The sequence below is a fragment of the Tasmannia lanceolata genome, unplaced genomic scaffold (assembly GCF_043159265.1).
Source record: "Tasmannia lanceolata isolate RefF3 unplaced genomic scaffold, GAP_Taslan_0.1 ptg000002l, whole genome shotgun sequence".
NCBI classification, from domain to species: Eukaryota; Viridiplantae; Streptophyta; class Magnoliopsida; order Canellales; family Winteraceae; genus Tasmannia; species Tasmannia lanceolata.
The window spans coordinates 18,730,043-18,742,048 of NW_027518679.1; the positions used below are offsets into that span (position 1 = coordinate 18,730,043).

The 12,006-nt window shown below is 41.0% G+C and overlaps 3 protein-coding genes across 8 annotated transcripts; 2 read left to right on the forward strand and 1 right to left on the reverse strand.

Moving 5' to 3' along the window:
• Nucleotides 1–806: 806 nt before the first annotated feature.
• Nucleotides 807–5,911, reverse strand: LOC143884245 (SUN domain-containing protein 1-like). Of its 6 annotated transcripts, none has more exons than XM_077387888.1 (6): nt 5,744–5,911; nt 4,557–4,864; nt 3,498–3,572; nt 3,169–3,237; nt 2,881–3,002; nt 807–2,679 (listed from the first exon to the last, which is right to left on the reverse strand). In XM_077387888.1, the coding sequence occupies exons 2-6, from the start codon at nt 4,698–4,700 to the stop codon at nt 2,667–2,669; spliced, it is 423 nt and encodes a 140-aa protein (XP_077244003.1). In that variant the 5' UTR covers nt 4,701–4,864; nt 5,744–5,911; the 3' UTR covers nt 807–2,666. The 6 variants fall into 6 exon arrangements, 5 of the variants coding, with proteins under 5 accessions (XP_077244003.1, XP_077243855.1, XP_077243935.1 ...); XM_077387740.1 differs by having other exon boundaries at nt 4,557–5,354; nt 5,744–5,909; XM_077387820.1 differs by having other exon boundaries at nt 4,557–5,354; nt 5,633–5,746.
• On the forward strand, nt 1,193–3,164 carry LOC143884174 (MIZU-KUSSEI-like protein (Protein of unknown function, DUF617)). Its single transcript, XM_077387636.1, has one exon. The coding sequence runs from the start codon at nt 1,345–1,347 to the stop codon at nt 2,062–2,064; it is 720 nt and encodes a 239-aa protein (XP_077243751.1). The 5' UTR covers nt 1,193–1,344; the 3' UTR covers nt 2,065–3,164.
• A 3,754-nt stretch (nt 5,912–9,665) lies between the features above and the next one.
• Nucleotides 9,666–10,058, forward strand: LOC143888906 (uncharacterized). The gene has a single exon (XM_077393290.1). The coding sequence runs from the start codon at nt 9,666–9,668 to the stop codon at nt 10,056–10,058; it is 393 nt and encodes a 130-aa protein (XP_077249405.1).
• Nucleotides 10,059–12,006: the final 1,948 nt, after the last annotated feature.

Below are 12,006 nucleotides of genomic sequence, written 5' to 3' on the forward strand. Positions count from 1 at the left end.
TATAGTAATAAAAAAAATTAAAAATGATAAAGTCAAAGTGTGGTAGAGCAACCTTATGTCAACCATTAAAACAAATTTGGCTCACTCAAAGGAGCTTCGCAAAGCTATGCCCATGCCAAAACCGTCTCAAGGAACATGTATCATCAAATGTAGGGAATTTAACAGGGTAGAAGTCACCCCTAAGACCTAGTTGTTAGAGAGAGGGTGCCCATTCCCTTACAACCCATCCCCACCCATTTCACTTATCAGTAATGGGACTATGTCCTTGTGTGGAACCCCAAAATAAAAGATACAGGGAATTGGGCCCTCTAGCTCAATGGTCAAGGATCCCTCGAGGTCGGAGGTTCAATGGGTCCAACTGCTACGAGAGCAAAATATGGATCCATAATGTAGAGATAGCTGGTTAATCCCAATGCCAATGACATATGAGGCTTCACCCATATTTAGCCTCTATGAAAAATTATTCCATGAAAAAATTGTACCACTACCGCGAGTTGTGAAAGAATGGTGGAGAGGGAGAGACTTGAGAGGGTGGGACTGTGGGGGATAGACCCATTCGAATTAGGTATTTTCTTATCACTAGTTTTTAGGGATATTTTATGCTGTCTACTCCTGCACACTCAATTCTCTCCCTCTCTTTCCTTCAGCCTCTCTCATACAATTGGGCATGGAATAATTCTCTCCCTCTCCTTCTCAGCCATACTACAGTTGGGCATGGAATAATTTTTCGTGATTACCAAACATGACCTTAAAAATGCGTTATCCAAATAGTGGAAATCTCACATTCCTGGAAATTTTTTTCCCAAGAAAATAGAATTTATACATCCAAACATGCCCTAGGGCCTAATAGGGTCGAAACAACTAGTATTATTTTGGGCTCAGTCAGATCACTTTGGTCGTTCAGATAGAGATGATGCATACGCCACAAGTTTCAGTGTATTAGTTTAAGCATAGGTCATTCCTCATGCTAGTTTTTAGGAAAGTCCCATGCTTCACGATGTCATCTTGAAAATGCTTAAAAAACACGGCTCTACTCCCAACCGTCAAACCTATTGTTAGAAAACAAACCCAAGCTAAAACAGCCGCTTTATATTTAGCAATGGAATCCTAATTTGGCTACAACCAGCTAAAACTAAGCCTAACCTCATTCTAATCAACCACCCCACAAGAACCCCAACCCACACGCAATCCTTCAACTAAAACTGAGAAAAACAAATTGAAAAAGCAAACACCCATTCCTTCTTTCCCCAACGTGCACCACACAACTCCCTCTTCAAAAACCCACCATCACCACCTTTCTCAGATGCACTATTATCTGAAAACAGGCTAAAGCTTTTGACCCACATGACACCTCCACCACAGTCACCACCACAGCCACGCTCAACCAGCACCACGCCGGAGGCCTCTCCTCGCCCACCCATATCCCTTCTACAGCCTAGCCAAAAGAATAGGGCATCAAAACACGCAAAGGTATACCGAGTTTTTCGATCCATATTCCGCGCTTTCCCAATCATCACCCCATCCTGCAAGTTCCCCACACTTCCCACAAGCGCGTTGCACGACAACCACATCCACGGTGGAACCCGCATGACTGGAACACTCTTTGGCTACCGCAAGGCTCGCATTACCCTATCCATCCAAGAAAACCCAAGGTGCCTTCCCATATTCCTACTTGAGCTTGCGATTCAAACCACCAAGCTCCTCCAGGAAATGGGATCAGGTCTAGTGAGGATCGCTCTTGAGTGCGAGAAGCACACTGGGGGTAAGACCAAGCTCATTGATGAGCCCATCTGGACCATGTACTGCAATGGCCGCAAGACGGGATATGCCGCGAAAAGGGAACCAAATGATGAGGATCTCAATGTTATGCAGCTTTTACACGCGGTGTCAATGGGAGCCGGGGTGCTCCCTGGGGAAACAACAGAATTGCCAGATGGGGAGCTGACCTACATGCGAGCAAACTTTGAGCGTGTGGTTGGATCCAAGGATTCTGAGACTTTCTACATGATGAATCCAGATGGCAACAGTGGGCCCGAACTCAGCATCTTCTTCGTCAGGTTATGACATTTTTTGTTGCACAAAATCTCATCAACTGTCGGAATTTTGGTTGGATTTGGGAGGTCATTCCTCGTTTGGTTGCCAATATTGCATTGAACTCTGAAGAAACTCCTTGGGATGTCTCCTAGGTCAGGTGGAATTCTTTTTGGTTGAAAAAATCTTGGCAATGGTGCTTTCTCTTTCCCTCTTTTAGCGGAAGCGTCCCTTCTTTTTCAGCATCACAGAAAATCCTTAAAAGCGGTACGCTTGATATCTATAACTTTCATTCTTAAAGCCCTTCAAGCAAGCTACGAAAGCAATGCCCTATTAGTTAAGTCAAGCCGTTGTTAGCAAACAACAGTGCATAACGGCTTGCCTTACATTTAGGGCATTGCTTGCTCCAGTCGCCTACATGGGGGAAGATGAAAAAGTCTGTCGGCGCAAAGTCGTTGTCGGTGAGTGCCATGACAAGGTGACGGTGCACCCCATACCTATTTTCCTACTCTCAAGAGTCTATGCTGCGCAACCAACCTCAACTTACCACTATTCTCAAAGATAATTCCAGGCAAATCCAATGCTTGTTTACTCAAATCCAATGCTTGTTTCGTCCCTGTTGACTTCTTATTCCATTACTCTCCGAGCCTATGCCACACATTCATTCAAACAGACCCAATTCAGTTAACGGCAACATATTTCAAAGACACAACACTCATGATTGGTTGAAGCATAATTCTTACACAAAATCAGGGAGTACAAGGAAAAGTTATCAGATAAGGTCACATGTGTACAAAGAGAATGAGTGATTATTACAGGCCCAATCCGACCGTACGTCCGTCTCTTCACCTGAATCCAGTAGAATGCTTCTCCAAATCCAGCTGGGGCTCTTTCTGTTTCTCTGCGGGAAGGAGACTGCTGCCATCATTGTTGATGGGTTTCTGCTCCATCTTGAAATTGCCTTTCACAACCTACAATCGGCCGAAGGTATCAAGGCAACCTCGGACTCAAACCGTGTTAGTAGGGGTTGAGAGTTTGCCATTCAGAAAGACAAAAAAGGAAGAAAGAGATATTTACCATATTGTAACATTTCTTTCAATTAAATAGGGATAATGATAAATGAAAACCAGGAATTACCTTGAGTATGTTGAATTTCTCCTGCCGTTCCAGATCCATAAACAGTGGCATATTCCAGCAGTTAAACAACTGTAACAAATGAAAGGGGAAGGAAAAGTAGGAAAAAACAATAAAATACGGTGAAAGAATATATAAGAATGAATCCTAGTATTGCAATCCAGGAATTGGAAGAGTTGAAAAATAAAAAATAAAACTGACGAATGAATCCTAGTTTTGCAATCTAGGCATTGGAAGAGTAGCAAAATTAAAAAAATAAAACTGACTGCCGATTATGAGATATTTACCTCTTCTGCAGCAGCAATCTTTACTGCCGATTATGAGATATTTACCTCTTCTGAAGAAGCAATCTTTTTGTTTCCCAACAGTAACTTTTTCTTCTGGGTCAGTAGACATGTATCCACCTCCTACAAGGTTTCTATTCACTGGCATATAAATGGTCTAAAAAATTCAGGAACTATCAAGAGAACTGTTAATCCTCACTGCTATCTAATAAACCCAATAAAGCAAAGGTAATTATCAGTAATTTCTCAATGGGAAAGAAAATGGTATTAAAGGTACCAACGCTTTGGATTGCATGGCGCTACAGAAACAGAACGGTGTGCTGCATTGACCAATATGACATTAAAGGTACTCTATGACGATTTCATGAACAATAGGACACTGTTACTGTCCTTCTGGCAGCGCAATCAGACTAAAATTATTGACATTTTTTTGATAGGCTTTCAAGCAATCTGTCGAGACATACACATGCACCAATGAGGCATGTGCTTTTCTTGCTTTTCGAAGGCAATTTGGTCCTTCTGGTAGTATTTATAGATTCGTAATCATCATGATCAAGTTAATGAGAATTTTCTCACCAGTTTCCGACAAGCTTGGGTATCAGAACCAGGTTAGAAAATTGAAACTCTTATCCCTTCATATCATCATTTAGAGATCATGAGCACACTTGTAGATCAAAATTTTCCAACATATTAATCCCCAAAAACTGTAATGCAATTCGGGTCATATGGTATCAGGATTTTTACATTCTGGAGATTCCTCACCAGTACACAAAGTGTAAAATGTGGGAAATGATCCAGCCTTGTGTGTGGCAATGGGGATGTTCGCAGGTCAAAACAAATCCATCATTAGGGACATGTGGTCAAACCTGGGCAGTGCTTGTAAAATTGTGAAAACTGTTAATTTTCTGCTAGACATAATTCAATTTCCTATTCTAGGTCAATAAAACTAAAAGAGGTAAATCTAGTAGATTGATCAGATCTAGGAGTATGAGAGTAGGGTGAATTTTGAAAGGATATTCCAGAATGAGAGAAACATATTTGAAAAAACAAAACATACTAAAGCCAGTAATGCAAAGAAACAAGCTCTCATTGTGGAGGATATATCACCTTTGCAACATGTTCTAAGGTTAGAGCATCTGGAATGATTGCCTTCCTCAGCCTGATTTGAACAAATCCATCGCTTCCTTTAGGGGGGAAAACATTGGTCAGGCCCTCCAAAACTTGGCTCCAACATCTTTTGTGCAGTTGCATTAATTAGATTTTGGCGTTTTGCTACGGGAAACCAACTGACACCCTTTTTATAGTAGAATGGCTCTGAATGCTTAACAACCATGGCACCACTAGAAGCCAATGCACAGTCTACTCTTCCAAGTCCATCAGCTGCATGTCTCTCTATCTCCTTCTCAACAATCACCCTAGCAACAGATTTTGTCCAAACTAAAACATCTATCACTGCTTTCTAGATCCTTACTCCTCTTCAATTCATTAAAAAAGTTATCAAAATCTTCATTCGAAAGAAAAACCGTATCCTTCAGTTGAGCCAAACACCTTTCTCTTCAACTTTCTTTATCTTCCTATCCACAAATTCTTCAACCTGAACTTGCATCATCTTAATAGACGTCTTCATGAATGACTCTACTTATGAAATTTGCCCCTTAAAATGGAGTAACAGCCTATCATCCAATACCCTAAAATGATAAGAAGAACCATGTTATAATTTCATAGTTCTTCTTGTCATTCTAGGGTACTTTGTGATAATTTCGAAACAATTTGGGAAGTCTGGGGACAAGGCGACTTTCAAAAGTAGAGTCATTCTTGAAGACGACTAGATGATGCAAATTCAGGTGGAATAGGTTATGAAACGAGCCTTTAGGAGCGATAATCTTTTGACCAAAAACAGAAACCCTAGAAAAAGCAAGAAAGCATATCAAAAACTAGAAAATTTGCGAAAAGAAACTAATTAAACACTGTAAAATGCACGAGTAAACTTATGAAATGAGAACTTTAGAGAAACAGACATTCAAGCATAGTTTTAAAGGCAAAAGAAGCAGATTAGAATCTACAAAACCAGAAAACACCGAGCAAGAAACGTGAAGAACCGTGTGAAATGCAAATATGACCAAGTGATTATTACAGTAAAGGGAGTGAAATTTGAAACCATGATTTTGGGGGAAATAACAAACCCTAGAATGTCAGGACGCGATTGCTGGGAAAAAAAGGATAAACGACAAAGAAAATGATAAACTGATGAAAGTAGTAGAGATATTAGGAGAGATTTACAGAGAAATATTTACCAAGGGTTTTGAGATTCAAGGCGCTGAAAAGGAGCTTATGAATTCATTGAATAGGGCTCGGCTCGTATGCATATTTTCGTATCCGGAATTGCGCAGGGCAAAAAAGTGGAGGTTGGGGAAGGGAGCTGATAAATTCGCACCCTATGTATGATAATACACTCCACTTTAACGTTAATTGTGGGCAGACTTTAAATCTTTAATGTTTTTTTAAAAAATAAAAAATAAAAATCTTTTTATGCTTTTAGAGTCAATTCATGTTAGGAGGGGAGGGAATTATCAAATCATCGCCCTTTTAAGAAACGTTAAAAATACGACTCCACCAATCTCCACAGTACATGTGGCCCATTGAGATGATCAGACCATTCAACTAGTGGGGCCCACTGGATTCGAAATAGATTGGAAAGTAGTAGTGTAGGTAGTTAACTCGGAGGAGATAAGCATTGGATTTACCTTGAATAGTGGTAAGTAGTGTATGGCTGTCAACCTCGTAAACTAGCAGTAGAGAGTGTCTTCTCTCTCTCTATATATATATATATATATATATATAGAGAAGAGAGAGAGACGAAAGAGAAAAACAGAGAAAAAACATCATCCCTGAGAAAACCAAGCAAATTTCCACCTTTTTTGGCTTTTGGCTTGAATTTTATCGGGAGGTGACAGGGGTGACGTATCAACATACATGCAATGATTAACTAGGAGACATTCCGGAGACTACTGGGGATTTCAATGCTATATTAGAGAGTTTTGCGGACGTGGTACCCAATTGCCAAGAAAAACCCCTAAGCCATACCGGCTTTTGTGCAAACAAGCTAGTGAAAGTCGGTCCTACTTTCAACAAAAAAAAAAAAAACTTTTTGTTATCAATTTATCATTCTTATTATCATAATCAATTGTTTATTTTTTTGCATTGATGGATATCAAATAATCGAGATTGTTGACATTTTAAATCATCACAGGTTGAACAATAAAGGTCAATAAAAATGAACAATTTTAGGTTGACTAGTAAGTCTAGTTTGGATGGATCAAATAGCTAGGATCATCCGATTAAGCTGTGTTGGCGAAATAGGATTGGAGTTGTGGTCATTTATAGGATAACGCATCCGATCATGTCCACATTGCACACGTGTGGGAGTAAAAAGTGGCTGTTCAAGAAAGAACCTAATATCCATTTGTCTTTTGTCACATGTTGCTTCTACAAAAAGAAACTCAGTGAGAGAAACTCACTCGAGTTCTTCTTCTTCCTCTGGCCTTTGCCGGTGGGAAACCAAGGGCCCAAGCCCTTTCAATCTCCTTCACCTTCCTTGCAAAGTTTCTGCTGGTAAGGAAGGAGAAATGGAACCTCCAGACCCTGGCAAAAACTCTCTCAATCAGTCAATAGAAGACACACTGGAAGGCTGGCCAACACAACAATCCCCTTCGGCTAGTTTTTTCCAGCACATTGTCAACCTATCCGAAAAAACCCATTCACCGAACAGCCCCACCAGTTCCCTCCTAAATGAAGCAATGACCGTCCAAACTGAATACTGGCCAAACGAGAAGCCCCCGAACGAGGAAAACACAAAAGGCAACAGACCTGGTGCAGTAAAGTCAAATATTTTCAAGCAACTCCTTCGCCTGAGAATCAAGCAGGCCAATCCACATGAAAATTTGGTGGATTTTGACCCAAATACTCACTTTAGGAAAGGCACTAGACTACATAAGAGAATCATAAAAAATTCCAGCTCCCAAGCCACTACCCAAATCCAGAAAAAACTAGATAAGAAAATTCCTGAATATCCAAAACCTTCTCTGAGCTTGAATCCAAAACCAGCCTCACCACCTCCAACCCTTGCTTCATACATTCCCTTCTGTCCAATCGGAGAAGGTGACGGAAAACCGCCCCTTACCATTTTGGGAAATGACTTAACCCCTGGTAAAAGTTTATCCAAAAATAGTATTGTTTCACCTAACCCCATCCTCTGTCTAGTCATAGAACCAAAAAACAAGGCCTAGCCCATACTAGCCAGCTAGACACAGATCCTAGTCATGAGGTCCAACAATTCAACTTCTCACCTAACACTAGTCCTGTCCTAAACCAGAGACTAGCAGAGGCAGCAAAAGTAGAAAAGTTTTTGGCGGGAACCCCCAGTTCAAAATTTGATACCTGTTGGGCCCTATCTCTCCCAGGATCATACTCCTGCCCAACTGAAAATTCAAAATCCAATTTCCCTCCCTTAACCCAGGCTCAGAACCCTACCTAGCAGAACTCCACTCAAAGCCCCATAGGCCCCAGCTCAACCCCCCCTCCCCCCCCAATCTCAATGCCTGGAGATCTCTGTTTACTCCTCAAAATACCACATCTGACTCAAATCTGAATCATATTACTCTTGAAAAAAACTCAGAAGGGAGGAAAATGGCTACTTTTGAAGATGAAGAAGAAATCAAAGGAAGCAAGCGCTGGGAAAACTGCCTCATTGGCTATTTCATGGGCAAAAAGCCATATTTTGTGGCCCTCCAAGAAAACCTCAGGCGCAAGTGGAAGCTGAGGGGAGATTTTCAAATATTTACTCTAAATAAAGGATTCTTCATATTCAAGTTCAGTTGTCTTGAGGATTGCACCCACGTTCTTGAAACAAGCCAATCCTATGCTGGGAGGCCCCTAATCCTCAGGAAATGGACCTATGGTGTCCTTTTTGAAAAGCTTGATCTCAAATCTATCCTTGTGTGGATCCGCTTACCGGATCTCCACCTGCAATTTTGGAGCAAATCTGGGTTAAGTAAGACCAGAAGCATAATAGGCAATCCATTGTATATGGATTCCCTTACTACTGAAGCCACCAGGCTTACCTATGCCAGGATCTGTGTTGAGGTTGAAGTAGGAGCTAAACTCCCTGATCATGTCCTCATCAAAACATCCAGAGGCATCCAAGAACAACCAGTAACTTATGAATGGAAACCTTCTGCCTGTCTTCATTGCCAAACCTTTTCCCACTCTGAAAAAACTTGCCCAAAAACTATAAAAGAAAAAGCCCCATCCTAAACAAGAATGGCGACCCATCAATCAAAAAACCAACCCATGAAAACCACTTCTATCCCCACTGAATCAGAGAACCTTGCAAATCCAGATGAAGTTGCTACCCATAAACAGGTGAATCATCCAAAGCCCAACCAGCCTAAACCTGCTACCCAGGTCCCCCTAAAAAACAAATTTGGCATTCTAGATGAAGAAAGCCTGACTGAAAACCCATCTGAAAAAGCCCCTCCGCCAGGAAAAAATGTCCCACCAGAAGATCTTCCCATTACCCTTCCCTCTGATAGGAGACTAGTCGTATTCCAGTTTACTGAACCATCACCCGCTTCTTTTCTACCTTCACCCCCCAGCTCCCTACCCCATAGCCTAGAAATCCACCCTTCAGGAACTGACATCGAATCCAGCTCTGACTGGATCATAGACCTTCCCTTTGAGCCCATTGCACCCCTAAATGTTGAATATCCTCCAAATCCTAAACCCAAATGCATTGCCGAAATCTCGGCCCAAAATACATCCCCACTAAATTTAATGATGATTAAATTTGGAGTGTGGAACATTAGAGGCCTAGGGACCTCTTCAAAGAGAAATGCTGTTAAAAATATGATTCAGTCCGAAAATCTATCCCTTCTGTGCATCACTGAAACCAGAGCCACTCAAGAGTTTCTTCTCCTTTACACCCAGGAAATGTTTCCGAGTTGGAATGTGGTTACCAACTATAATCATGCTCCCAACGTGAGAATCTGGGTATGTTGGAACCCTGTTGAAGTTTCTTTTAACCAGATGCATGTCTCTGATCAACACATCCATGGGCAATTATGGATCCCCTAACATCAAAAGCACATCTACATCACTACTATCTATGCTCAAAATCATGGCAGAGAAAGAAGGAGACTTTGGGAAACCTTAGAAGCCATGAATAACAATGGGATTCCCTGGATTTCCCATAGGGATTTTAATGTTATCAGATATCTCAATGAAAAATTTGATGGAGCGGATCTTGTCCGAACAGACTTAGAAGAGTTTAACAACTTCATCATTAACTGCTCTCTTACCGACCTCAAATCCTTAGGCCAAACTCTATCTTGGTCCAACAGCTCAAAATCTGGAGATTACAAGTTGAGGCGTCTGGATCGAGCCATTGTAAATGATGATTGGCTTGAGCATTTCCCATCCTCCTCTGCAAATTTCAATAACCCTTTGATCTCTGATCACTCCCCCATTATTATTCATCTCCTTGATAATGAAAACCCCTCCCCTAAACCTTTTCGATTCTTCTCAATGTGGTTAGAAGACCTCCCTGTTTGAAATTGTTGAAAGGGCCTGGAATTCCAAAGTCAGAGGCACTCCCATGTATCGGATTACCCAGAAGCTTAAACTGGTAAAGCTTGCTATTAAGAGCTGGAATAAAGGGACCTTCGGAAGAATTGATGTAAAACTTCCTCGCATCAGAAAAGATTTGGAGGATAGCCAAGCAAAAGTCCATGCTGACCCTGGAAATATTCTTCTTAGAGATCAGATGAATCAAATTAAAGAAAACTATCTTAGGGTTGCTAGACAAGAAGAAAGCATGTTAAGACAGAGATCTAGAATAAATTGGCTGACATTGGGTGATTCTAATTCCCACTTTTTTCATGCAGCAATTAACTCAGCTAGTAATAGATCCAGTATTCATGGCACCATAAATGAAAAAGGAGGGATAATTATTGACCCAAAAGATGTTGAAGACACTTTTATAAACTACTTTGCTTTGCTGGCATCCTAAACTCCCCGGCTCCTAGTCCTTCTTAGGACTCTGTTCCAGATCCCTTAAGAAAGCTTCCCCCTATAATAGCTCAATGGCTAACTAGACCTATCCAAAGAGATGAAGTCGATGAGGTCATTAGATGCTGTGATGGGAGCAAAAGTCCAGGTCCTGATGGTTTTAATGGAGATTTCTACAAGGCCTTCTGGTATCTCATTGGAAAGGAGGTTAGTGATGTTGTCATCGACTTCTTCAACAAAGGTAAGCTCCTAAAATCGGTGAATAATACCTTCATTAGCCTCATTCCTAAATCTATGGATGCTAGCACTCCTAATCAATACCGCCCCATCTCTCTGTGCAACTTTCTTTATAAAATCATCACCAAAATCCTTGCTTTGAGACTTTGTCCTTTCCTTGGTGAGATTGTGAGCCCAAATCAGTCTGCTTTTGTGAAAGGAAGAACTAACCAAGAAAATATCCTCCTTTCAAATGATATAATTCACAATTTCCACCGATCTTCTAGACCTGCAATGTGCCCAAAGTTGGATCTGAAGAAATCTTTTGATAATGTCTGTCACTCTTCTCTAATCAAGTTCATGCTGAAAATTGGTTTCAATGAGATCTGGTGCAATTGGATCTTCCAATGTATCTCCACACCTACCTTCTCTATCCTGATGAATGGCTCTCCAAAAGGATACTTCTCATCCTCTAATGGGATCCGACAAGGAGACCCCCTATCCCCCCCTGTTGTTCTGCATAGTTATGGAGATGTTCTCCTCGACTCTAAATGAAGCTCATTGCTCAAAACTTATCTCTTCCCCTTTTGTCAGAGGAGATCTTAGTATAAATCATCTTCTATTCGCAGATGATGTAATGCTCTTCTCAAAAGTGAATCTTGATACTGCTAGGGGGATCAATACTTGTCTTCAAAAGTTTTTTGAATGTTCTGGTCTCTTTGTAAATTTCCTTAAAAGTGAAATTTTCTTCACTGGGGTTGAATCCAATTTAAAAAACCAGGTATGTGCTGAATTAGGAATTCCTGAAGGTCACCTACCTGTCAAATATCTTGGTCTTCCTCTCACTCCCTCAAGATTGTCTACTAGGGATTGCCGGCCTCTTATTTCTAAAATAAGAAAAAGGATCTCTATATGGTGTAACCGTTCCCTCTCCAGAGCAGGGCGCCTGGAGCTGATCACATCTGTGCTCAATGCCTTTCAATTGTACTGGACAGCAGCCTTTCGCCTCCCCCAGAGCTCTATTGATAAAATTGAAAGAATATTCAGAAATTTCCTTTGGTCTGGAGCTGATCTCCAAAACAAAATGCATTCAATATCCTAGGATGAAGTCTGCTACCCAAAGTTTGAAGGTGGGATTGGTATTCGGAAAATAAATGATCTAAATGTGGCTAGGCAAATGAAAATGTTCTGGAACCTTGTAGAGGGAAACAAATCTCTATGGTCTAACTGGATTCACAAAAAATATATCAGAAACCAGAACATCTGGTTTATGAAA

What these genes read in the sequence shown, in the direction of transcription:
- LOC143888906 (XM_077393290.1), top strand. Translation starts at nt 9,666, where the DNA reads ATGAATAACAATGGGATTCCCTGGATTTCCCATAGGGATTTTAATGTT.
- LOC143884245 (XM_077387888.1), bottom strand. Translation starts at nt 4,700, where the DNA reads ATGCAACTGCACAAAAGATGTTGGAGCCAAGTTTTGGAGGGCCTGACC. An exon ending in CCTTAGAACATGTTGCAAAG is followed by an intron (nt 3,573 to 4,556) that starts GTGATATATCCT and finishes GAAACCTTGTAG; the next exon opens with GAGGTGGATACATGTCTACT. An exon ending in AGATTGCTTCTTCAGAAGAG is followed by an intron (nt 3,238 to 3,497) that starts GTAAATATCTCA and finishes CATTTGTTACAG; the next exon opens with TTGTTTAACTGCTGGAATAT.
- LOC143884174 (XM_077387636.1), top strand. Translation starts at nt 1,345, where the DNA reads ATGACACCTCCACCACAGTCACCACCACAGCCACGCTCAACCAGCACC.